At 41.1% G+C, this 27,819-nt stretch overlaps 1 protein-coding gene across 3 annotated transcripts in view; it reads left to right on the top strand.

Moving 5' to 3' along the window:
- The window catches only part of MAGI3 (membrane associated guanylate kinase, WW and PDZ domain containing 3), a 272,283-nt gene that overhangs the window by 225,257 nt on the left and 19,207 nt on the right, over positions 1 to 27,819 (top strand). For all 3 annotated transcript variants that reach the window (XM_075853845.1, XM_075853844.1, XM_075853846.1), the window contains exons 11-16: positions 2,955 to 2,986; positions 6,518 to 6,680; positions 9,384 to 9,475; positions 15,258 to 15,450; positions 23,551 to 23,742; positions 27,302 to 27,487. In XM_075853845.1, coding sequence (XP_075709960.1) covers positions 2,955 to 2,986; positions 6,518 to 6,680; positions 9,384 to 9,475; positions 15,258 to 15,450; positions 23,551 to 23,742; positions 27,302 to 27,487 — 858 coding nt within the window. The remainder of the gene's footprint in view (positions 1 to 2,954; positions 2,987 to 6,517; positions 6,681 to 9,383; positions 9,476 to 15,257; positions 15,451 to 23,550; positions 23,743 to 27,301; positions 27,488 to 27,819) is intronic.

Raw genomic sequence — 27,819 nt, 5'->3', positions numbered from 1 at the left:
CTTGATGTAGAGAGGAAGATAAAGCACTTTATAATTCTATGATCGAGCGGAGATGTGTTTAGCCTCTCAAATTGAAATCAGTTTGCTATCTCTACTGTAAAAGTGACAGGTCTTGCAACTGTGTTCTGGGAAACCCCCGACCAGGCCCCAAGGAATCCCAGGGTTCTAGTGAACCTTGGTTGGAAAAGCTTGGGATAGGTCATCTATCACCTATCCTAAGGATTGACCATTAATGTTAAAGTCCCGGATAACACATTTCAAGAAAATATACTATATATACTGACCTATATTTGGTTGGGCCAATGGTAAAGACGGTTTTTGAAAACAAAAGCTAGGAACTTCAACTGTATGGATGATGAATATATTTTTTTCCTTTAAAAAATTGATGTCACGCAAGAATATTTGAATATACAGGTTTTGTTGCTACTGCAGATCAATTCCATATTGATTAATCATGTCTGGATAGCTTTGTTTTTCACTGCGGGGGCACAAAAAGGATGAGAGCTAACCTCACTAAATTAGTACATATGTAGGAGGATTTCCCTGTTATAACATCAAATAGTGAGAACAAACACGATTGGGACTTTTTTGATACTGTTGTAACAGTTGTTTTCCATTGTTTTGATATATACTAAAATGTGCTAAAATATGTTGTATATTGCATCATTATAATCCTTGTGTGCAGCCTAATCCCTTTCCGTGTCTGAATTGGATATTTACTTTTGTCATATTCCAGTCAGTCTGTCATTTTTAATTCCTTCTTCAGGACTGGATGGGTGTCAACATTTCATTGAGCTAGTTTAGAGTAGGGTATATCAATGTGGAGCAGTTTAAAGTGGACAACCAAGGAACACTCCATGAAAAACTTTTAGTGCGTTATACCTAGTGAAGGGCCTGAAGGTGGGCAGACTGGCCTCTCAGGCCCTGCACTAGGCATAAGATCGTGTATTTGTTTTTTTCTGATGCATTTTCTTTAAAATCAATAGTATTCCATCGAACATGGGTGAAAATCCATTCATGTTGAGCCCCTATTGAGCTTCATATCCAATTCTCTTCTGACCTAAAGGATTTCTCTGCCTGGGCAATATGTATTATCGTAATATCAAACGTGTAGAATATCACTCAAACATCAGGCCAGAATCTGGCTATATTTGATAGTCTGTAATGTCAGTGGATTCGATGAATGATTTGTTCTATTGAAATATATGTACTGTGTTGCTTTAATATTATAGTACACAAATTACATTTCCGTCTGGTTGATCAGAGCTGGCCATTACGGTAATCGGTCCATGGTTCGCTAAATTACTATTGGTTTAAGCTAATCGAGTACCCTCAAAAAATACTGCAAGAGTCTGCTATATACAGACAAATGTTAGCAATCTGAATACAGATCATTAGATGGGTTGTACAGATACTGTAGGTTCTTGCTATTTCAGCATGGATACAGTTAATAGCAATTACATTGACTCCGTTTCTATTCCATCCTAATTAGTTTATACTTGCACATAATGCGGTGCCTGATAGCTGCCAGTTAAAGATGCGTCTCTGTCTTCTGTAATGGCCCAGACGCTGCCCTTTTAAGCGCTGTTTTATTCCCAGTGATTGAATCCGAGTGGCCTTATCAAGGCTCATTCATGTGTTACATTCATTGACTTAATTGACTTTGTGTCTGCAAAGAGAGCGCGTATAAAATAAAACACTATAAAACTGGGAGCTGGGATTAGGAGAATACTTTTTGTCATGTGGTCCAACTTTGGCTTGGTTTTAAAACCTTTCTTGCTGTACACATTTAATACGCAAATTACGGTTGTTAAATTTAATGTAATCCGATTTAATCCTGCATTTCGTAATTTATTTATGGAATGCAAAGTAATAATATTATGGCTCGAAATTGTATATGAATGTTTTTATAAAAATGATCTTAGAGGGGTTGTGTTCACTTTTATTTTTACCAATTTTTTTTATTATTTCTTTATCCATCATATAAAAGTTTAAGGCACATTCACATGTGCAGGCCTAACTTTGGATGGTGTCCTGTCTGGAATCTTCTGTTGGTGCCCCTCCGCCATGTGGTATATTGTTATGCATATGTGTGTACAAACCACCATACCAAACAAATGCCTTTGTATATAAGTGCTATAAAGTATGGTGCCCAAAAAACAGTGCCACACATTGGCCAAATAATACTTCCTAGACTTGTCTAAATTACAATTCTATAGTGCCCCCATCACCACCACAAAACATTGCAAAACTCCATACATAAAGTGATCTAATAACATAATGGTCGTGTGATATAAATTAATAGGAAAATGTGTAATACCATCTGAGGCACCCCCTTCAGCAGAGCCAGCTAGGGCACGCTGTGCAACCGGACATACAGCACACCCCTAAGCTTGCCCTGCACATGTGGCAGATTTGCTGCAGAAATGTCTAAGACTGACACACATCTGAATGGGGTTTGTAAAAATTCACCACATTCTGCACAAACACCCCAATTCACATGTCAAATGTGAACTTATCATGGCTGTATGAGTTTTTTTGCATAGTAGATTTGTCTTAAGGATTTTCATATAAGAATGCCTGTAAAGTAGTTTCAACTGAAAAGGGACTGGTTTTATGCAAATTTGCAAAAGTAGAGGCATTTCTGGTTGTTTTGGGCCATTTTGGATTAAGTGAGGGCGGAGTTTAAGATATCCAGGGATTTTAAGTACCCTGTAGTGATGTGTTGTGTTTTGCGTTACCTTGGCAAAAGCACCCCTGGGACCCCTATAATGAGCTTGACTTTGGAGGACCCACAAGCTTAGAAAGGTATTACCTGAAGTGGACAGTTCCATTAAGAATGGATTACCATGTGTTGTATTTGTTTTGCCCATGTCTGTTAGCAATTAATTGATATCTTGATATATCACATGCCTTCCAATGCCAGTGATTTACATGTTATTTTCTATTTTCAGCACCTCCATCACCTGCCAAAGTAGCAAAAGTGGTGAGTATAATATTTTTTTTGTTTTATATACCCTGTGACACATTTTCATCTTAACTTTATGTCAAAATTCAGAAGAATGAAGAACTGTAGCATAAGGAAGTTCTCCTTTGCTCTATTTCAGCCTTTTTATTTTTAACTGGAACTTTTTATTTTACTCCGATAAGTCGCAGTGTACGCTTTGTATAAGACTAAAATAATTTGTTTCTGTACTTTTATGTGCTGCATATTTATTTTACCAATAAACATCTCACACATTAAAATCACATAGGTCTCCAAACACAAATATAACCAGATTTGCTTTGCTCTATTTAGGACAGCTAAAATTAGAGGACCCGTCACTATGGCTATAAACATAATTTTATGATACTTTGCGAACTATGTAAAAATGAAAAATAAACCCACCTTTCCCACTTCTCAGAGCATAAACAGTCGCTAAATGTAGTATACAAATGCGAAAAGCAGGTGGGGACACAAGAATTTACACTCAGTGCTGCTTTTTCTTCCTGTTCTTTCATTTAAATCTTTACACCTCTTGCACACGACCGAGATTAGGCCGTGAAAAACGGTCCGTGTGTCGGCCGCATTTCCCGGCCCAACCGCGGTACATGTGAATGGGACTCCTGCCGTCATAGACATTTGTGATGCTAGGAGTCCTTGCCTCCCCTCAGAACTGCTATTCCAAACTGTATAATTTTGTTCAGTACGGAACACCCGTTCAGCGGTCAGGCCGGGAAGTGCGGCCGACACGGAGACCTTTTTTAACGGCCCGAACTCGGTCATGTGCAAGAGGTTTTAGGCTAAAGAGCAAACCTGGATACCCAAACAACTTGTTTGTATCTACCTTCATTTTACATATTGGAGTCTTTTGTTTATTTTTTACTTTTGGTGATGACATAATTGGATAATATCAAACAAATCACAAAATGCTTTCTAAGTGCTAAACACCACTGTCATTTTTTAACTAGTGGTAGCACTTCATGCATTGTTTATGTGTACTTCTCCATTGTTCTACACTCTGTAGTCTGATCTTGTCGTCATGTGCTTCTCCACTCCTTCTTTCCACTCTTCTTACTAACCTACAGTCAGTATGTAGAAGGCCAGTTGGAAGTATTTTTAACACATGACTATAGGATCCAACTAGACACAGGGTTTGTATGTACTCTGTATCCATGGAGACACATAGGTCTGTATAGGAGATGTTTACACAAAAAGGTAGGATATTTTTAAAGGGGTTGTCCACGTTCTGGCAACTGATGACCTATCCACCCGGACCCCGCACCGATCCGCCACCTTGGCTGCCTCCGGGCACCGGATGATATTACCGGAATCAGATGGCTCCGGTCAAATAATAGCAGCTGAGTACTGCAGCTCGACTCCTATTCAAGTGAATAGGAGCAGAGCTGCAGTTCTGCCGAACGGCCGCAAGTCAGTGGTTGGTGCCATCTGTTTCCGGCTCCATCTACTGCATACCATTCCAAACATCTGGTACACGGAGGCAGCCGAAGTGGTGGATCGGTGCGGGGTCCGGGTGTCGGACATGAACCGATCATATACTGATGGCCCATCCGATGGATAGGTCATCAGTTGTCAAAGTGGAAAACCCCTTAAAGATTACCTTCAGGGAAAAATACAAACCTCAGTGTTCTTAGATCCTCATATACAGTACCTTTTGTGAAGCCTTTCTTTTCTAAACTTGGTCATTTGGTTGCAAACCTTATTGCTTCACTAATAGGAAGTTATTATAATTGTTTAACATGTTATAGATATAGCGAAGCTGCAAAGTTATCACCGGTCATGGTTTCTAAAAGCCTGCTAGATCACATTACATTTATCCCCACCGCTTGTATCTGTACTGAGGCTGCTGTACTCACAGGACTTTATTAAAGGCTATGTACACCTTTGAAATCGTTGTTTTTCTTGTTTTTTTTTATAAAAGTTTAGTAATCCGTGTGATTGGTGCAACTTTCAAAAAACTTTTTATTAAAAATTAGTTTAACTTTTTGAGATACAGCTGCTTTGTATACTGTATACGGAGCAGCTGTATCTAGCGCTGAAACCTGTATTTGTCAGCTCCGCGGGACTGACGGGTTCAGTTTCAGTGGGTCCTGCGTGTCTCTGACGTTCAGGTTCAAGCTGCTATCGATCACATCCAAGTTCATAAATTAGATGTGATCGATTACAGGTGGATCCTGCGTGTCCTTGATCACATTTAAGGTATAATCTTTATACAGTATACAAAGCAGCTGTATCTCAAAAAGTAAATATAATTTTAAAGTCACACTGATAGACATTTTTATTAAATAAATAAAACTATTTCAAAGGTGTACATGGCCTTTAGCTTGCAAGTTTCCTCTACAGACTCACAAACTGCTTGTTATTCCCTGTTTTGGTAACGTATTTGTTATTTTAGCTCTATCTTTCTTTCTATCTATCTCAGAGCTTTTTAAGTGGATAACTTGAAATACACTTTAATCTGCAGAGTTGCTTTTTTATTATTTTTTTGTACATGCATTATTACATGTATTGGTTGCTAATGTGTACATTTCCATTTAGTTGAAGTAAGCCTCCAACATATAGTTGTAGTAGGTAGATAAAAGGAATACATCTGGCTATTGTGCCAAAACATCTAAAAGAGGACCTGTTACCTGACATTTCAGTGAATACTTGTATTCCCCATGAAATGACAATTCTTAAACATCTTGTCTTAGAACTCTGTAGTGTGCCATTCCTCTGTTATTCCTCCTAGCACCAATTGGACATTGTCTGTCTGTGTAGGGACACACCCCCAACTGCTAACATCCAGTTGTCAATTCATTCATATATTTCTAGGAGTAAAATTAGAGGAACGATACAATGCAGAATTCTAAGAACAGATGTTCCAAATTTGTTTTAATGGGAATGACAATTATTCGTCAGGAGGGGGGTGACAGGTCCTCTTTTTAAGTGATTATGTCAATTTGTGATGAACCCTTTTATACCAAAAAAGTACAATACCAGTATCTCTAGTTTAAAGGAGTATCCTCATCCTAGACATTTATGGCAAATCCACAGTATGTGCCATAATTGTCTGATAGGTACTGGTATCAGAGTTGAGACCCACTTCTATTTCCTGAACGGAGGTCCCAAGACCTGCCTGGTGAGGCATCCAGTTGGAGAATCAGTGAAGAAGTGGCCGAGAATTCCGGAAAACAAACTTGCTGAGCTACGCTATTTCCATAGCTCCCATTCACTTCTTTGGAAGTCACAGAAACCATATAGCTCAGTAAGCTTGGCTGTTTCCAGGATTCTCTGCCACCTCTACAGTGATTCGCCACATGGATGGCGGTGGCCAGTGGTTGCTTCACAAGGTGGGACCCCCATTCTGGAGATAGTTTCGGGTTCCAGAGGTGGGAATCACATCTGTTAGACAGGTGTGGCATATCCTGTGGATATGCCATGAATGTGTTAGATTGGAATACCACTTTAATAGGTGTCAAATAATTGATGATGTAGTAACTGCTCCCTCTCTCTCTCTCTCTCTTTCACTTCCAGAAAACGGACAAGCAGGACATGACAGGAAGCCTTGAAGCAATTGGAACAACTGAACCTTTACCACAGCCATTGCCCTTTCCACCAAATCTTGCTCGATCCAACTCCCCAAAACTTGACCCTTCTGAGGTCTATAAGAAATCAAAATATATCTTTGAAGATAAGCGTGAGTACTTTCTTCCTCAGTCATTACATTTTATTGGTTAGAACTTATACTCAACACATAGATTGTCTTTTTTCAGATTTTTGAACAGTTTGTGAGCCAGATTTACTTGATCTATTCAACTTTGAGTCCATTTTATCTTGGCTTAGACCGTGGCCCCCCTTCCCCTTCTTTTCTTATCTGCTCGTAAATCGCCTATAGAATTGAGCCCCTTCAAATCGGCAATGGTGGTGGGAGTCGGACCCCCACCGATCAGATAATAATGGTATGGACTATCCTGAGGATAGACCATCATTTTCTTATGACTGGAAAACCACTTCAATTTAAGGTCTCCAGAGAATAAAAAAAAAAAAAAAACAGTTAAGAAAAATATGATATAAATGTATATGTGTGTGTTTATAAAGTACACCTAGTAATGCAACAAGACCTAATAGCAACGTCAAAAAGTTATGGCTCTCGGAATGCAGTGAGGCAAAATGGGGAAAATTGAGCTGTATCCTGAAGGCCAAAATGAACCGCGTCCTTAAGGAGTTAAAACAACATAAGTGAGTGAATTTAAGTGACACATCAGCCTGAGGAGTAATCCCATGTGTGGTCCCTCTACCTCTGGAAAGTTGTTGTCTTGTTGTTTGGATGTCCTACTCTCAAATACATCATCGACTGAGCACATTTTTAAACATTTTCACAGATGTTGTCTTACACTTACGTGGATCCTAAGTGCTCTTAAGAAAAGCTAAACTTTCCAGAGGAGTCAAAAAAGTTTACACTATCAGAACATTGGTTAGTTTTTTCTGTGCAGAACTTTCTGCTCTATTTCTGAGTTGCTTTACTCCCTGCAGAATAAGCCATAAACTGTCCATAAACCGTAAGGGGGTTAGAATTCATTGAGCAAAAAATATTGTATAATTGATTGAGAGAGGTTGAACTTGATAGACCTGTGTCTTTTTTTTAACCTTTGTAAGACATGTAACTGCTGGGACTGCTGTCTTCTGTGACTAACCCAATTCTGATCTCGCACTCGAGCCGACATCGGGAGTGGAGATACTGTACGATGCCCAGGGGATATCGTGCACAGTTCTATTATTTAGACCGGGAATCATACTGTTGCCTCAGTAACTGTACCGCCCCTCAGGCACTAGCATATCTCCACACCCAATATCCGATTGGGAAGGATATCAGATTTACAGGGTGCCCAATTTGGAGGGACACTTAAACCTGTTACAGTTAGAGAGTGACCGAGATAAGTGACTGCCAGCCTCCCGACACCTCTTATATCAGAGAAACAGAGTATCAGACAAGTAAAAATCGAACCTGTATGATCCTTGTTTCAAATTATTGCTTGATCCCATTAAAATCTTGTTTTTCTGGCTATCTTTAAATAAGACCAGTACAGCAGCGCTATATACATATTTCCCTGGGATCATTGCGTAAAGTTTTCGTACATTCCTGACGTTTTCCTAAAGACACAATACTCCAGTATTATCCCTATATATGTTTTCCTGACTAACAAGATGTGATGCAGGAGATCGTTTCCATCCCATATTTCCCACAGTTCTCTGCAAATACTATTAAGACCCTTTTACAAGAGCCACTGATCGGGCAATCATATGAATGCTCGTTCCCGATCACTTCCCTGTGTAAATAGGGCAACGATCAGCCGATGAACGAGCAAACGCTCGTTCATCGGCTGATTGTATAGTTTATGCAGCCGAAAATATTATCGAGATGTGCTGCCGACATGATAGAAATGCATGGGGACGAACTAACATAGTAACGATCGCTCATCCCCATACCTAACCAAGCATTGCTCCTTGGAAAAGGAGCGGATCAACGAGCTGCCTCAATGAGCACATTTTCACAGCCCTGTCAGGCTGTGTAATTGGACCTGAAGTCTTGTTATACACCAGGATAATAGGTACTGATTTGCAAATCTCTGCCTTTACTGATTATTAGTTACTTCTATATTCTTAACACCTTACATCTTAACCAAAATATTCACTTGGATTGTGAGAAACTCTGGGATTTATATGTAAACTATATAAAACTACAACTAGTATTTATTATACACAATTGCTGTAAGATACAAATAAACCTATCGAAAGTGCTCTCTATATATACTTGAGAAGTTATTTAATCCAAGAGATATGTAAAAGACACACTTTTTTTTAAAATTAGATGTCTACAGTCTTGGAGGCTGTGTAAATTGTTATGGATTAGAAATAAAGATTTCATAAAGTACTGTTTTCTATATATTTTGTGCTTACTAGTATGAGGAAGGAGTGAAATCCGTTATTTGTTCTGGTTTTATATTCACATGCTGCAGTTGCGGTTTAATGCGGCTGCAACCACCACTCAACTGCAACCTGTGGGCCATGGCGGTGAAGGGTGGCATTTTCAGAACGTGATATTTTAATCCACTTGTCCTAATGTTGGTGTTGTGAAGGGCTTTATAGAGCAGTCCAGAAATTGGCATATAATGCATATAGACGCATCGGCCGATGCCTCTTGGACAGTGAGTTTTGGCTATGTGTGGCCACCTTTAGTTCTTCCGTGTTATGTTATCTCGTTCAATATAGATCTCTAGTTATTATTATAATTATCTTTTGTTTATTGCTTAATAGTACCTAGAAAATATTTGGTTTCTCTTTTACTTTTTTTTTCTACTCCATTTCATTGCTTTTCTTTTTTTTTTTTATATATACATAGCTCCCAATACAAAGGACTTGGATGTATTTCTCCGTAAGCAGGAATCTGGCTTTGGATTTAGGGTCCTCGGAGGGGATGGACCAGACCAGGCGGTGAGTACTATTTCTTGCTCAGTATTCCACACATTGCCACCGTCATTTCCATTTGAAAAAGAAGTCATGTGTTACCAAACACCTATAATAAAATCTGTACAATACATACCACTCTAGCTGTTTTTAAGTTGGTTAAGGTTCCAGGGTTAATGCCCTGGTTAAGGTTCCAGGGCATATTTTTGTAACATAGAGCATAAGTAACTGACCAGTAGCCAATGCTCTTCGTTATTTTATTCTGCTACTGAACTCTCTACAACTATAGTTGTTTTCTATTGATGTCTATGTAAGTCCTTTTAAATGGGTAACTTAGGCTGCATTCACACGAATGTGTGTGTTGCCTTATGCATCAGTGTGCTTTGCGAGTGGCTTGCGTTATTCACGCACTCGCAAAGCACATTATCTTGTTTTGTTTTTTTTTCAATTGAATTGATGTGCAAATCACACACCACACATGGATGCGCATCCGTGTGCGGTGCATGGTTTTCACATACCCATTGAATTCAATGGACGCGTAGGTGTGTGAAAACACACCAATATAGGACATGCAGTGAGTTTCAAGCAGCGGACTCTCGCTGCGTGAAAACTCACGCATGTGTGAACGGCCCTATTGAAATCAATAGGTCCGTGTGCTGCACGTGATTTTCATGCGCAGTACACAGACGTTGTTCATGTGAATGGGCCCTAAGTTGCCTCGTGCAAACTGGTTACTAAAGCCTGCAGTATATCGAACATTCCTGGATAGATTGATTAATGACAAAATAGAAGGAACCAAAATATCCCAAACATCTTGATTTTTCCAGTATCGAGTATGAGTGCCATGCACAGAAATACAAAAATGTACAGGCCTTGGCCCTGCTATCAAAGAGGTTATTAATGGTTATCTGCTCCCTTTGCAATTGCGGACCAATGACGCCCCAGATGTGCTCGATGGCACGTTTAGGCCAAGGAGGCTGCTCACAGTAGCACGAGCAACATGCGGCCTGGTGTTGTTCTGTTGAAAAACGGCTTCTGGGAGACTTTGGAGAAATGGCTGTGCCACTGGTTTCGTGACCAAATAAATGTAATGCTGAGCTGTGAGTGTACCAGAAATGAAAACTAGAGGGGTACAGCTAGCGTACAATATGTCACCCCACACCATAATCCCGGGAGTAGGACCAGTGTGACGTTCCCTTGTGAAAGCCTCTAAATGGCGCTGCCCACATGGTCTCCAGACCAATCTCCGGCTATTATTGCGTCAGAGACAAAAGTGGGACTCCTCGCTGAAAAGGATAGTCCTCCATTGCTGTGCACCATGATAGCCTTTGAGAGCAGTGTAGCTGGATGTCTGGCTCAGAGCACAATGTCGTGCAAACGCCTTCTGATGGTCTGTGTCAACACTGGTTGCCGCCCCTGCAGAACAGAATGGATCACTACGTGCCATTCTTCCAATCAGACGATCCGTCCATGGGGCACTACTTGCTGTCATTCCCGTTCATAGTTGTTCTCCCAACCTCCGGGACACGCAACGTTGAACAGTGCTGACCTCTCGGCCTAGGTCCTTAGAGATCTGCCGGAGTGATAAGTCAATGTCTCTGAATTCATGGATTCTGTCCCTCTCCGTTTGCAATAACTGGCACGTCAATGAACAGGAGGAATCGCACAATCATCATCAATCACTTAATCCGATTTTTGAGGTTTCACGTGGCTAGCTTTCAATCTACCATTTATGCCCCTCCCACATACCACAGATTGGAGTTTAGGTGCTTGAAAATTTCATCATTTGCAGAACTTAGCGACACCTGCTACTACCTCGATTTACATAACCTTTATGGCTTGCCCTTCTTGGTGTTGCAATCTCAATGTTGAGGAATATATATCAATCATCCAGAAAGCCTTCAGACCCTTTTACTTTTTCCACATTTTTTTATATTGAGGCCTTGAAGTAAAAAAAAAATCAATCATCTGCATCATTTTGCACTTAATACCCATCATAACCAGGCCAAAATAGAGTTTAGGAAATTTTTGCAAATTTATTTAAAATTAAAAACTAACATTTTGTATTCGTACCCTTTGCTATGAGACTTGAAATTGAGCTCTAAGGGGGCCCCTATTTCTCTAGATCATCTTTGAAATGTTTACACACCTTGATTGGAGTCCACCTGGGGTAAATTCATTTGATTGGACATGATTTGGAAAGACTCTATCTAAGGTCCACAGCTGACAATGCATATCAGAGCAAAAACCAAGCCATGAGGAGGAAAGAACTGCCTGTAGAGCTCAGAGACAGGATTGTGTGGAGGCGCAGATCTGGAGAAGGGTACAAAAAAATTCTGCTGCACTGAAAGTTCCCATGAGCACAGTGCCCATAATTGTTAAATGGAAGAAGTTTGGAATAACCAGGACACTTCCTAGAGCTGGTCGACCCAACAAACTAAGTAATCAGGGGAGAAGGGCCTTGGTAAGAGAGGTGATCAAGAACCCAATGGTCACCCTGGCTAAGCTACAAAGAGCCTGTGTGCAGATGGGAGAAACTTCCAGGACGTCAACCATCACTGCAGCACATCACCAATATGGGCTTCATGGCAGAGTGGCCAGAAAGAAGCCTCTCCTCAGTAAAAGACACATGAAATCCCACCTGGAGTTTGCAAAAAAGCGCCTAAAAAACACTGTAAGGCTAAGTTCACACAGAGTTTTTTGACGCGGAAACCGCGTTTCCGCCTCTGACCTCCCATTGACTTCAATGGGAGGCAGAGAAAGCGTATTTCGCGGCGTTTTATGCCCGCAGCGCCCGATGGCCGCGGGCGAAAAGCGCAGCGAATATCGGCGTGCAGGGAGAGGAAAATCTGCCTCAAACTTCCAAACGGAATTTTGAGGCAGAAATTCTGCCTGCAAAATACTCCGTGTGAACATATCCTAAGACTCTTGTGAGAAACAAGATTTTGTGGTCGGGTGAAACCAAGATTGAACTTTTTGGCCTCAATTCTAAGGGTATGTCCACACGGCTTATTTTAGGCCGTTTTTCAGGCCACAAAAGCCTAAAAAAACAGCTGAAAAAATCGGAAGTAGAATGCCTCCAAACATCTGCCCGTTGATTTAAATGGAAAAAACGGTGTTCTGTTCTGACAGGCAGTTTTTTTGACGTGGCCGTTTTGAAAAACGGCCGCGTAAAAAAACGGCCGCAAAAAAGAAGTGCATGTCACTTCTTCAGATGTTTTTGGAGCCGTTTTTCCTTCACTCTATAGAAAAACAGCTCCAAAAACGCAGCGAAGAACACGAGTTGCTTAAAAAACGTCTGAAAATCAAAAACTGTTTTCCCTTGAAAACAGCTCTGTATTTTCAGACGTTTTTAGTTAATCGTGTGAACATATGCCCTAAGCGTTATGTTTGGAGGAAACCAGGCACTGCTCATCACCTGCCCAATACCATCTCTACAGTAAAGCATGGTGGTGGCAGCATCATGCTGTGGGGGTATTTTTCAGCAGCTGAGTCAGGGGGACTGGTCAGGGTTGAGGGAAAGATGATTGGAGCAAAGTACAGAGATATTCTTAATGAAAACCTGATCCAGAGGGCTCTGAACTTCAGACTGGGCCGAGGTTTATCTTCCAACAAAACAATGACCCTAAGCGCACAGCCAAGACTACACAGGAGCGGCTTAGGGACAACTCTGTGAATGTCCTTGAGTTGCCGGGCAAGAGTTTTGACATGAACTCAATCGAACATCTCTGGAAAAACCAGAAAATGGCTGTTTACCGATGGTCCCCATCCAACCTGACATAGCTTGAGTGGATCTGCATAGAGGAATGGCAGAAAATCCCCAAATCCAGGTGTGAAAAACGTTGTGGCATCATACCCAAGAAGACTGGAGGCTGTTATCTCTGCCAAAGGTGCTTCAACGAAGTTCTGAGTAAAGGGTCTGAATACTTATGTCAATACAATATTTTAGTTTTTTTCCTTTTCAATAAATTAGCAAAGATTACTAATAATCTGTTTTCGCTTTGACATGATGGGGTATTAAGTGCAGAATGATGGAGAAAAACGTAACTTTTTTTTATTTTAGCAAAAGGCCTCAACATAATAAAATGTGTGTGTATATATATGTGTGTGTGTGTGTGTGTATATGTGTTTGTGTATATATATATATATATATATATATATATATATATATATATAATGAGATCATGCAAAATATCTCCATGACACATCGCATTGCATAAATTACAAATATTTATGATAGATCTATCTATAAGTTGTACTGTAGTCAGGGGCCCATGTCGATATATCGAGATATACTGCATATTATAGTATTAAAAAAAACAAGAGAAAGGCTGGTTATATGATAAATCTCTTATACAAGCGGATTGCTATGTAATAAAGGCTCTGTAGTACTTGTATTTTATTTGTGATATAAGACGTTTCAGACCCATTTGTGTGGAATGTAGTCAAGTATAGAGATAAATAATGAAAAGGCCCTGTGGTCTTCAGCAAGTGATTCCAGGTACCTGTAGTGACTCCATGCTGTGTTATGGATCGGTTTTCTACTATTCATGCCCAATAACTTAATATAATTGAAGAAGACTGGAAACCACAGTAACAAGGCATACGCAGTATATCGCTGTCATTTTTGAGTTGATGGAATACTGAGGAATCAATGTAAATGTGTCTGATACAAAGGGCATGCAGTTACTGTATGTATTAAGGGATAGGGAGCAGCTACTAATAGCATCTGACCTTGTGTAGACCCTTTAAGGGGCTACTGTATATAGCGTAAGTTTATTAAAGCAGCCCTGGTGAAAAGTGATTGTTAGTATCGGCAGTAATTGTGAATGTGCGCTGTTCAAGGCCACTGTGTCACAATTTGCATATAAAGCTCATTAAACAACTGCTAAGACAAAGAACAGATCATTACAATGAAATTAGAGCCCTTCATTTTCTTTGTACTCGCTAATTTGTTTGTGTCACTACACGTACTTATTGATCATCTTATAAATATTTAAACACTGAGGAAATCACTAGATATTTCTGTAACCTCAATTCATAACAAAAAATATAAAAATAAAAATGATATCTGTATCTTGTGTATGGTGGTAAAGGAAGGGAAAAGGTCATGACTCTAAGGCTTCGTTCACCTCTGCGTCCGGACTCTGTTCACTGGTTCCGTCAGAGTTTTCCGTCAGGGGAAACCATGAACGGAATACAAACTAACACAAATGGATTTGCATCACCATTGATTTCTATGGTGACGGATCCAGTGCAAATAGTTTCCATTTGTCACCGTTGTGTAAGGGTTCCGTTGCTTTGAAGGAATCAATACTGTAGTCGACTGCGCTATTGATTCCATCAAAACAATGGAACCCTTACACAATGGTGACAAACGGAAACCATTTGCATTGGATCCGTCACCATTGAAATAAATGGTGATGAAAACGGAAACCTATGGTTTCCATTTGTGTTAAGTTTGATTCTGTTCATGGGTTCCCCTGATAGAAATGTCCGACAGAACCCATAAACGGAGTCCCGACACAACCCATAAACGGAGTCCCGACACAGATGTGAACGAAGCCTAAGGTGGTTGAATACAGCCCCTACTACAGTTGATCTAGTGTGTTGTTTTTTTTTTTTGTGCTGGGCCTGATGGGATTTTGCCTGGGTAAAATCTTCATGTATTGCTCTGAGATTCCTTAGATCAGGTTGCCTTATGCAGCAGATGATGCATAAAAACCGCAGGAGAGTTCTACATCATGTGTCAATCACTCTAAAAAAAATTAGTCTAAGGACTAAAATGGTGTTTCTTCTTTACCTGCAGATTTACATTGGGGCCATCATTCCCTTAGGAGCTGCAGAGAAAGATGGTCGCCTCCGTGCTGCTGATGAACTGATCTGTATTGATGGCGTTCCTGTGAAGGGAAAATCCCACAAGCAAGTCTTAGATTTAATGACCACCGCAGCTCGAAATGGTCATGTGCTGCTTACCGTAAGAAGGCAGATATTCTTCACAGGTAGGTGGAGGTTTAAAAAAAATGTCTATGGAGATAAATGGGGTTTAAGTTTCCATATTTTATTGCACATCACTATGGCAACCAATAACTCTAGTGGGGGTCTACCATGTAGCACACAGTGGAAGCTCTTTGGCTTTGGTTGGCTTATGATTCTACAATTTTGAATGCCACAGCTGAACCCCTGACCTCCACAGACATTTTTTAGATTTTCATGTTCGCTTTTTCCTCCCCATCCTCCAAAACCATAACTTTTATTTTTTATTTTTCAGTCAACAAAGCCGTATGGGAGCTAGATTTTTGCAGGACAAGTTGTAATTTCTTATAGTATCATTTATGGTACCACATAATTTACTAGGAAACTGGAAATTATTTGTGGTGTGGAATGGAAAATAAAAAAGCAATTCCTCCGTTGTTTTTTGGGTTTCGTTTTTATAGTGTACAGCGTGATCTCGCGAGATTACGCTTGCTCTGCTGAAATGACCATAGAAACGATAACGAAGTGCAGGGATTGTGAATAGACATCCCGTCCTGGCTGGAAGGAATGTCTATTCATTTTCTAAATACTTCAGTAACGTTAATATATCAGTATAAGACAGCACATAGTGAACAACGCAGTGTCACTATGCGCAGAGTAAATGAATGGAGAGAAGTGTATTACGCTGATTGGTCAGCGTCATACACTCCTCTGTACAACGCCCACTTGGTCTAAAGTAAAAACACGCCCACTTGGGCATTAAGAAACTAATTAGCATAAAGCTAAAATCGCTACTAACGTGGTAAAAATAGATTGTTTTTCTATATAAAAAGCACTGCTGTAATCTACATTACAGCGCCGATCTCATTATGTAGGAGATAGGGCACTTATAATGTGGTGACAAAGCCTCTTTAAGTCATTGCCTTAATAGGAGAACAAAGATGGCAGATCTGGGGGCCTTTATTAGGCCCTCAGACTGCCATGACAACCATTAGGGGCCGATGGGCTGTTCCCCTCTTTTTAACGAATTAGATGCCGCCGTCGCTAGTGCCGCCGTCGCTGCTAAGAGGTTTAACGAGCGGAAACCCACTCGTTACAGTATCATACAGCCGAAACCCGCGTAGTATATAGCGGGCTCCATACTACCCCTTCCCGCTATTAAATATAGGTGAAATGTCAGAAAGGGGTTAAATGAACACTAAATGTAAAGCTAGCAGATTGAGATTTATATATATATATATAAGTGAAGAAACATATAGATTATGAATGGCATGTAATGGTAATTAAACGACTTTATATGCTGTGAGTGGTGGAAATACACTATCCGTAACATAAATATGAACGTTTGGTTCCCACACGCAAAGCTTTGGTTCTTTGGGTCCCCAGCCATGTACTACTTTGCCAACCTTTGCATGTTCTCTTACAAATTACAATGGCCTTTTCTTTGTTCTTACATTTCATTGACCTCCGCACAGGTTTTTATCTGTGACCAGCGTTTCTACATTCTGTGTATAGCTCTTTCACTGACCTTTTTGCATTGCTCCCAGCAGTAAGCTGTTTGAGGAATGTTCGAGATCTGCTCAATAAAAGGATTCATGATGCATCGTTCCCGGCTCGCATACATTTTAGTACTTCTTAGATTAAATCAATGTTGCGAATTTTCCAGAACTCATATTTTGAGCAGCATGCCGTCTGATGGGAAATTATTTTTCCCAGTGGTAACTTAAAGGTGTCATCCACGCTACTTTGCAAAAGACAGAACATTTTAGAAAACATCAGTGAAATTATTTCTCATAAACAAATGAGAAGCTCGAGCAAAGAAATTCTCTGTTGTTTATTAAGAAGCATAAATCTTGATGTTATCAGCAAAAAATATTACCTCTTGCTGTTCAATTACATTTAGTAAGTACATTTGTGCTGAAAAATATCCCAAGGACATGACCCGGAACTGACAGTACAATATTAATTTACAACATACTTTGAAATCTGTTGAAATCCAATCTCGCCAAAATCAAGATGTTCTGCAAACTTTAGTGTGTTTGACCAGCTTAAACTCCATGAGATTATTATACATTACCTGGTGTAAAAAAATAAAATATACATTTCCCAGCATGCAAATCATCAGAGTGCAATGTTTGGGCAGAAATTGAGCCAAAATGGAACACTGGGAGATTTTGGCTCTGAAGTATGCAGCATTGTGAATGCAGCTATGGACTATAATACAGGTTGCATATCAGAATCTGTAATAAATAAGTAATGTAATGTATATTAAATGTTAGTCAACATTTTATGTAGGTCGATTTTAAAGGGAATGTGTCGCTAGAAATTATTTTTTTTCAGTTAAACAATTAGTACTTGAGTAATTACACAGTTTAAATTTTTTAAATTTTTTCACAAGTCAGGAAATATTATAAATTAGATTATAATTTATAACATTTCCATGTGCTGGGCACCAGAGGGAGCAGTTCCCAAAATTGCAGCATGGTCACTGTGGTAAAGCAACCTCATTGATTTATGCTGCAAATTTGGGGTGGACACACTCTCTCTAGTGTCCTCACACAATCCCCCCTCCCTTCTTCTGGCTAGTGCCAGGAGAAGGAACGGTTTGAATCTTCAAACCTTCTACACTGTGTGCCGCCATTTTCTGAGCGACTGCACAGTGTAGGAGGATTAGATACAGGGCTCAGCTGATAGTATCACACGAACATAATACACACATCACATACACGAACATAAATTACCTGCCTCCGCTGATCTACGCCCCTATTCCTTGCGCCTGAACATATGGTCGGAAGCCGCAGCCGGAAGTCGTCATCTTACTGTCTGTCAGCGGCTTCCGGTCCACATGAAAATGGTGCCGGATTTCGCTCTGCGAACAAGCTTCGTTTTGGTCTGTGTGGGAGCGGTGCATGCGCCGTTCCCACACAGACTCCCGTTCGCATTCTCTACAGGGTTGTGTGTGCCGTATCCCATCTCTGTATGTGTCGTTAATCGACACATACAGAGATGAAAAAAAAATGGCCGCCCCCATAGAGAAGTAAAAGTTTGAACACAGTAAAAATTAGAAAGTGACAACACTAATAAATACAATTTTTGTTTATATTTTATTAAAAGCAATATAATGAACAAAAAATAAATAAATCATGACACCTTTCCTTTAATGTAGAACATACTTAGAAATCTTATTTGAAATCTGTTGAAATCCAATCTCGCCAAAATCAAGAGGTTCTGCAAACTTTAGTGTGTTTGACCAGCTTAAACTCCATCAGATTATTATACATTACCTGGTGTAAAAATAAATAATATATTTCCCAGCATGCAAATCATCAGAGTGCAATGTTTGGGAAGAAATTGAGCCAAAATGGAACACTGGAAGATTTTGGCTCTGAAGTATGCAGCATTGTGAATGCAGCTATGGACTATAATACAGGCTGCATATCAGAATCTGTAATAAGTAATGCAATGTATTTTGAATGTTAGTCATCATTTTATGTAGGATGATTCTAAATGTAAACTATATAAGAGTATTTAGTGGGGAGGATGCACTTAAAATTCTAGCACATTTCCTGCAGTCCATCAAAAGGATTTAGATTGTTTGACAATAGTGTAGAATCAACTGTTCATTTTTACACTTGCCAGTGAACCTACTAAACAAAGGTACAAACCAAAGGCCTTCCAGAAGACCTGTATGACAGACCTAACCTGAAAGGTCCCTATTCTAAACAGCCAAAATATCTATCAATATATATGATCTACAGCAGGGGGTCTCAAACTCGACCGGCTGAGTGGGCCACATATAGAAAAAATGGGAAGTTGACGGGCCGCATTACTTTCAAATTTGATACAATACAAAATTATTGTTAATCAGTTAGTTATTTTAACTACATAACACTATATTACTATAATAATAATGCTACATTACTATAATACCGCTAGGTTTAATATTTGAGACAACAATCCAGTTTTCCAGTTTAAGTGTCGCTAAATGCAGTCCGGCGGCTTAGTTGGCAGACACACATGTCAAGATTGGGTAGCCCCTTTTTAGATAGTGCCACGGTGCCCTCTGTAGATAATGCCACAGTGCCCTCTGTAGATAATGCCACAGTACCCTCGGTGGATAATGCCACAGTGCCCTCTGTAGATAATGCCACAGTGCCCTCTGTAGATCATGCCACAGTGCTCTCTGTAGATCATGCCACAGTGCTCTCTGTAGATCATGCCACAGTGCCCTCTGTAGATCATGCCACAGTGCCCTCTGTAGATCATGCCACAGTGCCCTCTGTAGATAATGCCACAGTGCCCTCTGTAGATAATGCCACAGTGCCCTCTGTAGATAATGCCACAGTGCCCTCTGTAGATAATGCCACAGTGCCCTCTGTAGATAATGCCACAGTGCCCTCTGTAGATAATGCCACAGTGCCCTCTGTAGATAATGCCACAGTGCCCTCTGTAGATAATGCCACAGTGCCCTCTGTAGATAATGCCACAGTGCCCTCTGTAGATAATGCCACAGTGCCCTCTGTAGATAATGCCACAGTGCCCTCTGTAGATAATGCCACAGTGCCCTCTGTAGATAATGCCACAGTGCCCTCTGTAGATAATGCCACAGTGCCCTCTGTAGATAATGCAACACACCCCTAGGTGCCACAGTGTCCTCTGCAGATGCTGCCACACGCCCACTTGTAGATGCTGCCACACGCCCACTTGTAGATGCTGCCACACGCCCACTTGTAGATGCTGCCACACGCCCACTTGTAGATGCTGCCACACGCCCACTTGTAGATGCTGCCACACGCCCACTTGTAGATGCTGCCACACGCCCACTTGTAGATGCTGCCACACGCCCACTTGTAGATGCTGCCACACGCCCACTTGTAGATGCTGCCACACGCCCACTTGTAGATGCTGCCACACGCCCACTTGTAGATGCTGCCACACGCCCACTTGTAGATGCTGCCACACGCCCACTTGTAGATGCTGCCACACGCCCACTTGTAGATGCTGCCACACGCCCACTTGTAGATGCTGCCACACGCCCACTTGTAGATGCTGCCACACGCCCACTTGTAGATGCTGCCACACGCCCACTTGTAGATGCTGCCACACGCCCACTTGTAGATGCTGCCACACGCCCACTTGTAGATGCTGCCACACGCCCACTTGTAGATGCTGCCACAGGCCCACTTGTAGATGCTGCCACAGGCCCACTTGTAGATGCTGCCACAGGCCCACTTGTAGATGCTGCCACAGGCCCACTTGTAGATGCTGCCACAGGCCCACTTGTAGATGCTGCCACACGCCCACTTGTAGATGCTGCCACAGTGCCCTCCGTAGATGCTGCCACAGTGCCCTCTCCGTAGATGCTGCCACAGTGCCCTCTCCGTAGATGCTGCCACAGTGCCCTCTCCGTAGATGCTGCCACAGTGCCCTCTCCGTAGATGCTGCCACAGTGCCCTCTCCGTAGATGCTGCCACAGTGCCCTCTCCGTAGATGCTGCCACAGTGCCCTCTCCGTAGATGCTGCCACAGTGCCCTCTCCGTAGATGCTGCCACAGTGCCCTCTCCGTAGATGCTGCCACAGTGCCCTCTCCGTAGATGCTGCCACAGTGCCCTCTCCGTAGATGCTGCCACAGTGCCCTCTCCGTAGATGCTGCCACAGTGCCCTCTCCGTAGATGCTGCCACAGTGCCCTCTCCGTAGATGCTGCCACAGTGCCCTCTCCGTAGATGCTGCCACAGTGCCCTCTCCGTAGATAATGCCACACACACACCCCAAATAGATAGCTCTATTGGGGCTCTCTCTAGGAGTGGCATCCCCAGCCAGAGCATTGCCGACGCTTTGGCTGGGGATTCCTCTGCTGTTGGAGCCCCTGACGTCACTGTCCATACACTGGGACGTCAGGGGATTCTCATGGACGGGAATTTGATATCAGGGGCAACCCCAGAGCTGGAGTCCCGGGCAAAGCACTAGTAGGCTCTTCCTGTGATTCCAGCTGTGCTCCTGACATCACTGGGACGCCTGCTCTGGGGAAGCCCCTGACATCACTGTCGATGTATGGACAGCGATGTCAGGGAATTCCACAGAGTCCCGGAGCAGAGCCGATACTAGCGCTCTGCACGGGACTCCAGCTTTGGGGAAGCCCCAGACATCGCTGTCAATATGAGGACAGCGATGTCAGGGAATTCCACAGTCCCGGAGCAGAGCCTGTACTAGCACTCTGCTAAGGACTCCGCTCTGGGGAAGACCCTGACAACACTGTCCATATATGGACAGCGATGTCAGGGAATTCCACCGAGTGCCGAAGCAGAGCCGATAATAGCGCTCTGCACGGGACTCCGGCTCTGGGGAAGCCCCAGACATCGCTGTCCATATGTGGACAGTGATGTCAGGGAATTCCACAGAGTCCCGAAGCAGAGCCTGTACTAGCGGCTCTGTGTCCCGCGGACCACAGATGACTGCCCCGGGGGCCGCATGCTTGAGACCCCTGATCTACAGCATTACCGTGATTCATTTACAGCTATCCCCTGAACAAACTCTCTATAATAATACTACTACTACCACAGGGTTATCTTGTTGGCTGACAAGATTTCACATTACCACATGGCAGCATAGTTTCACACCATTGACTGTAGGTGATGGAGATGGCTTAGCTCTCTTTCCCATCTTCCTGTACAGCGATCTCTGCACATCACAGAGCATGCTCACAACACACTCCCATATAAGTCAGTCAGTAGGTTTCTTATGTCCAGGTGCCTGCTGTAAAGCAAATCTCTGCAGCAGTTCAGGCAGGAGGGCTGCCCCTTAATCATATAAAGAAAATATAATTAAAAAACTAAATCTGAAAATAAACACTGATTAGAAAAAGTGCATGTTACAGTATCGATTTTTAAGTACTAAAAGGAAATTTGTTACATTAAATATGCAGTCTAATCGGTGGGCATTATATTTCAGAACAGGAGGAACTGAGCAGACCGATATATACGGTAGTTTTGTGGGAAAAGATTCTGGTTAACTTGTATCTTATTCATTTAAATCCCTGCTCATTTTGGGCTTTGGAGTCCAGTGGGCGGTCTCACTCAGTGATTGACAGCTTTCCCATAGAAAGATAGTTGTCAATCACAGAGTAGGACGCCCACTGGACTTCTAAACCCAGAATGAGCAGGGATATAAATGAATAAGATACAAGTTATCCAGAATCTTTTCCCACAAAACTATATATCAGCTCCTCCTTTTTTATAACATACTGCGTGCAAATTGGATTACATTTCCATGTGAGACGCCCCCATTCTGCCACTACTCTTCAGATCTATTATATAAATGAAGCACGGAGTGTGTGAAGATTAAAGAAGGAGAAATAAAACATTACACTGTACTAAAGGCTGTAAGTGAATATTCCGGTTACATATGGAACAAAGTAAAGCATTGACGGTCCTTTCCTTAATATATTTACCCTGGTACCTCCTTTATAATTCATGCAGGTTATAAAGCACTGTTCAAGTAAACCTTTAAAGAGCGCTATCTTTCTTCATGTAATATTTTAAGAACTTCTAACCATAAAATGATACATAATTTTGCAAGTATTAATACATGGCATATTCTGTATTATTTTCATAGCATTTATTGAATGGAAGCTGCAATATTGTCCCATTACATTATAGCTCACAGTGATATTTCCAATACCAGAATCAATGAGAATTCAATGTAATGAGGTCAGATAGGTCTTTCATATGTTCACTGACTGCTCGGGACTTGGAAAGAATGTGTAATCACGACTGATTGCTGTGACTTGTATGATTATTACGGGGAGGTGAGCCGCAGCACTGATTGGTGGTCACTGACCTCCGTGAAAGGAAAGTTTCATGGTCACCTTCCACTATTTGAAAAGTAATAACCATAGATGGTGCAGAATAGAAATTGATCATGAACAGAATATAGGAGAGGGAAAACTAGGCTGTGTGCTATGTGCGGTGTACTAGCACAATTTCTGTGTTTATAGTTAGGATCTGTAGTTATAGTTGGTGATACCACTGGCCAAGTCACAAACCATAAAATCCAAGCTAAACATAAATGTCTTATGTTTTATGTTAGATTCCATAGATTTTAATCCTATGATATGTTCACTTTACAGACAAACCGCAAGAAGAGGAGGATGCACAAAACTCTACTCCTGCCCTCAATGGATCACCCAGGTTAAACCGAATTGAGGTGGCTAGTGTTCCCAAACCACCCGCAGAAGCTTATGATGTCATCTTACAGCGGAAGGAAAATGAAGGCTTTGGTTTTGTCATTTTGACCTCTAAGAATAAACCCCCTCCCGGAGGTATAACCGGTTATAATTGCTATTTTCTAATACATAATATATAGTTTTAGACCTCATGCACATAGCAGTATTAAGCTCCAAGCTGGCTCATAAGTCTGTTGGCCACCACGAATTGAGGTGGCTAGTGTTCCCAAACCACCCGCAGAAGCTTATGATGTCATCTTACAGGTACATCTTACCTCTATATGCCTCAGATTTTATACTAAGGCATACGTAGTTTTGTTTTTGGGAGATTTCTTCTAGGAGAAAAAAATATCCATAATATAGAGAGCGTACAGCTCTGTAGTAGGGAGCAGCGGGTACTCCATGAGCCACAGCACAACTACCCTGCACAAGGCTCTGCCGCATGCGTGAGGCTTTATGTTGTAGAACATTAGTTATAATACAGGAACAGTATTACATAATGAATAAACATATAATCCTAGCTGTATTTGCTATTCTCTTAAATTGAGGAGTCTTCCGTTTAAGGGATATTAAAATATAAAGGTGTAATCCCAATTTAGACTGTATGGCATATCCACAGAATATCCCATAAATGTCTGATGCTCTAGGACCCGCATCTATATGGACAATGGGAGTCACCCAATCACAGTTACGACTAGTGAGGACACTTGTTCAACTGAATACAAAACAGCCATGCATTGCTTGCTCGACTGTTTCCATAACTCCCATAGTACAGAAAGGAGAGAGCCGTGCGCAAATGTAAATGTTTAAATTGGGAATAAACCTTTAATCTGTAATTTGCAGATACGCTTCTTAACACAGAGACAAATGCTTTCCATAGTCAATAATGCAACAGTGCCCTCAGCTTACAAAATAATGGTGCCCCAAAGACACGAATCTCGACAGGTTGCAACCTTCTGATATATACTTCATTCCTATGATATCCAGTAGGTAATTCTGCTTACTGGAGAACCTGTAATTGACTTCATGTATCGCCCATGTATTTAGAGGTAGAATTGGCATAGGTGTATACTAGAAAGTTGCACCCCATCTCCATTATAGCCTCTGAATATCATATAGAGCCCATTTGGTTTTGGTTGTGTTTTTGTTGCAGGATTTTACTCTTCAAGTAAATGTATTCCTCACATTACAGCAGGCTGCCCTTTTCTCCCTTCCTTCTTAGGTAACCCTCTCAAGTTATGCCAACCAATACTGTCCCGATATACACCAATGTATAAGAATACTCTTTTGGCATACAGTACATGTCCAACGTTCACTATAGATAGATAGATAGATAGATAGATAGATAGATAGATAGATAGATAGATAGATAGATAGATAGAGTACATTCTCTAGTTTTTCAGCCAATTTATTTTTTATCACCTGTTTTTAAATATGTAAGTGTATATACAGGTCCTTCTCAATGAATTTGAATATCATCAAAAAGTTAATTTATTTCAGTAATTCAATTCAAAAAGTGAAACTCATATATTATATAGATTCATTACACACACAGTGATCTATTTCCAGCATTTTTTTTCTTTTAATGTTGATGATTATGGGAACCGTTAATGAAAACCCAAAATTTTGTCCAAAAAAATTAGAATATTGTATAAGACCAACTTCAAAAATGATTTTGGCCTACTGAGAAGTATGTCCAGTATATGCACTCAATACTTGGTCGGGGCTCCTTTTGCATGAATTACTGCATCAATGAGGCGTGGCATGGAGGGGATCAGCCTGTGGCACTGCTGAGGTGTTATGGAAGCCCAGGTTGCTTTGATAGTGGCCTTCAGCTCGTCTGCATTGTTGGGTCTGGTGTCTCATCTTCCTCTTGACAATACCCCATAGATTCTCTATGGGGTTTAGGTCAGGCGAGTTTGCTGGCCAATCAAGCACAGTGATACTGTGGTTATTAAACCAGGTATTGGTACTTTTGGCAGTGTGGCAGTGTGGGCAGGTGCCAAGTCCTGCTGGAAAATGAAATCAGCATCTCCATAAAGCTTGTCAGCAGAGGGAAGCATGAAGTGCTCGAAAATGTCCTGCTAGACGGAATCTTCACACCGGAGCGCAAGCAACTTGGATTGACGCCTCTCTACTCTTCCTCCACACTCTGGAACCTTGATTTCCAAAACAGGGCTTTGGACCACTGAGCAACAGAACAGTCCTTTTAAAGGCTAAAGGGGGTTTTACACAGGATGATTATCGGGCACACGAGCGTTAATATAACGCTCGTTGCCGATAATTGCCCTGTGTAAAAAGGGCAGCGATCAGCAGATGAATGAACATCTGCTGGTCGTATAGTTTTAAAAGTGTTAAGGTGTGTGCATATATATATATATTAGTGTTCGCACCGAGCCCATATTTTTTTTTGTGTGATTTCCATCACAGTACTTAAAATCCTGAGTAAATATTATTGGTGTTGATGTTGTCTCTCAGCTGCAAATCCATCTGTCCAGAGCCGCTATGCATTATTCTTCAGTGTGGTTTATATTTAATGTGCTCAAACAGATGTTGTGTGCATTAACAATACCGCACAATGCTGAGCACGGCACGGGTGCACAGGAACACAACTCAATTAGTTCACAGTACAGAAATTCCTATTAGTGTTCTGTAAAGGTTCAGTCCTCTTAGCTCGACTTACTTGTTTCAGTGTTCTATGTAATCATTTCTTAGTAATATATTAATAATATAGAATTTTTCTATAGGAAATTTTTATGAAAATTCATAGGAATTTTTCATTGGATTGCAGAAGGCCATCAGCACAGAGATTATTATTCATGACACGTGTGCATATTAATGGCAGGTTAAGACCAAAGTTCAACCCAGTCTGTTGGGGATGGTGGAAGATTAACTGCACTGATACATTGCTACAAACTGTTACTGTTGGTGTTGAAGTTGTCTCTCAGCTGCAAATGGTGGAAGAGGGATGGTGGAAGATTAACTGCACTGATACATTGCTACAAACTGTTGCTGTGTGAATGTAGGATTGGGTCACGGTTAGGATTTTCAATCATTCAGCCACTAAATGTAAAAAAGAAGGCTTTCAGACACTGACACCAAGCAGAGATCTTGAAATTTGTGAGGCGTTTAAAGTTATGTATTTATATTAATAAAGTGCATACATTTTATTTATGCATAACCTTTATTTACATAGAATTCTGCAGATCCTTAAAGGGAAATACACTTTAAATAAATAGGACTTAGTGGAGTAGACATATTAGTGCGCAAACTTTAAAATATAACATCTAACTTTGGTTCCTCACGATATGCCGGTGTTTACAGACCATGTCTGTTAAAGCAACTGTAAGAATTGAGGTCCTTGCTGTCATTTCTGTATGCAGACGTGGCATGTAAATGAACACGACCCTTCCTCTGAGCTGTAGTTTCCGGAATTACCATATTTGCTCCAATTTGGAAAGCCCTGAAGAAGCTCAGTCACTAAGTCCTATTTATTAAACGTGAATTTCCTTCCCCTTTAAGAATCTATGGTTTGTGCAGCCGGAAACAACTCAGATGAGTCGAGTAACCGAATGCTTTCATTAAACAAAGTTACTTAAAAATGATCATGGCTATGAACAAGCTGAATTCTTGCGTTTCTTAATTCTAATTGCAGTCATTCCTCATAAGATTGGACGGGTAATAGAAAGTAGCCCTGCTGACCGCTGCAGAAAGCTGAAAGTGGGAGACAGGATCTCCGCTGTTAATGGCCAATCCATTGTGGAGTTGTCGCATGATAACATTGTACAACTCATAAAGGATGCTGGGAATACAGTCACCCTCACGGTGATTGCAGAAGAAGGTAAGCATTATTGTATTTACAGTGCGTCTCAAATACTCTGAATGACAGAGTAAATGGAATTTTGTCTTCGCCTATTGCCTGTGTGCATTATTTATGGTACCATATATGACATTGTTGCACCCAGCCACAAATGTGAACAAGACCTAATACTCCACTCAAATGCCTCTTGATACAAAACAAAATTCACCCAAAAAACTGCCACCGTTTGGATAAACTCCACCAGGACCAATCACTTTACGCAGAGTACTTCATATTCTCCTATTAATTACCGGCAATTTTCTAGTCCCTGCATGTTTAACCACCATAAAAAATTAACTAAAACCATATCTAAA

This window comes from Rhinoderma darwinii, chromosome 2, assembly GCF_050947455.1.
Source record: "Rhinoderma darwinii isolate aRhiDar2 chromosome 2, aRhiDar2.hap1, whole genome shotgun sequence".
Classification (NCBI taxonomy): domain Eukaryota; kingdom Metazoa; phylum Chordata; class Amphibia; order Anura; family Rhinodermatidae; genus Rhinoderma; species Rhinoderma darwinii.
The sequence above is the reverse complement of the archived record's forward strand: the minus strand, read 5'-3'. Positions and strand labels throughout refer to the sequence as shown.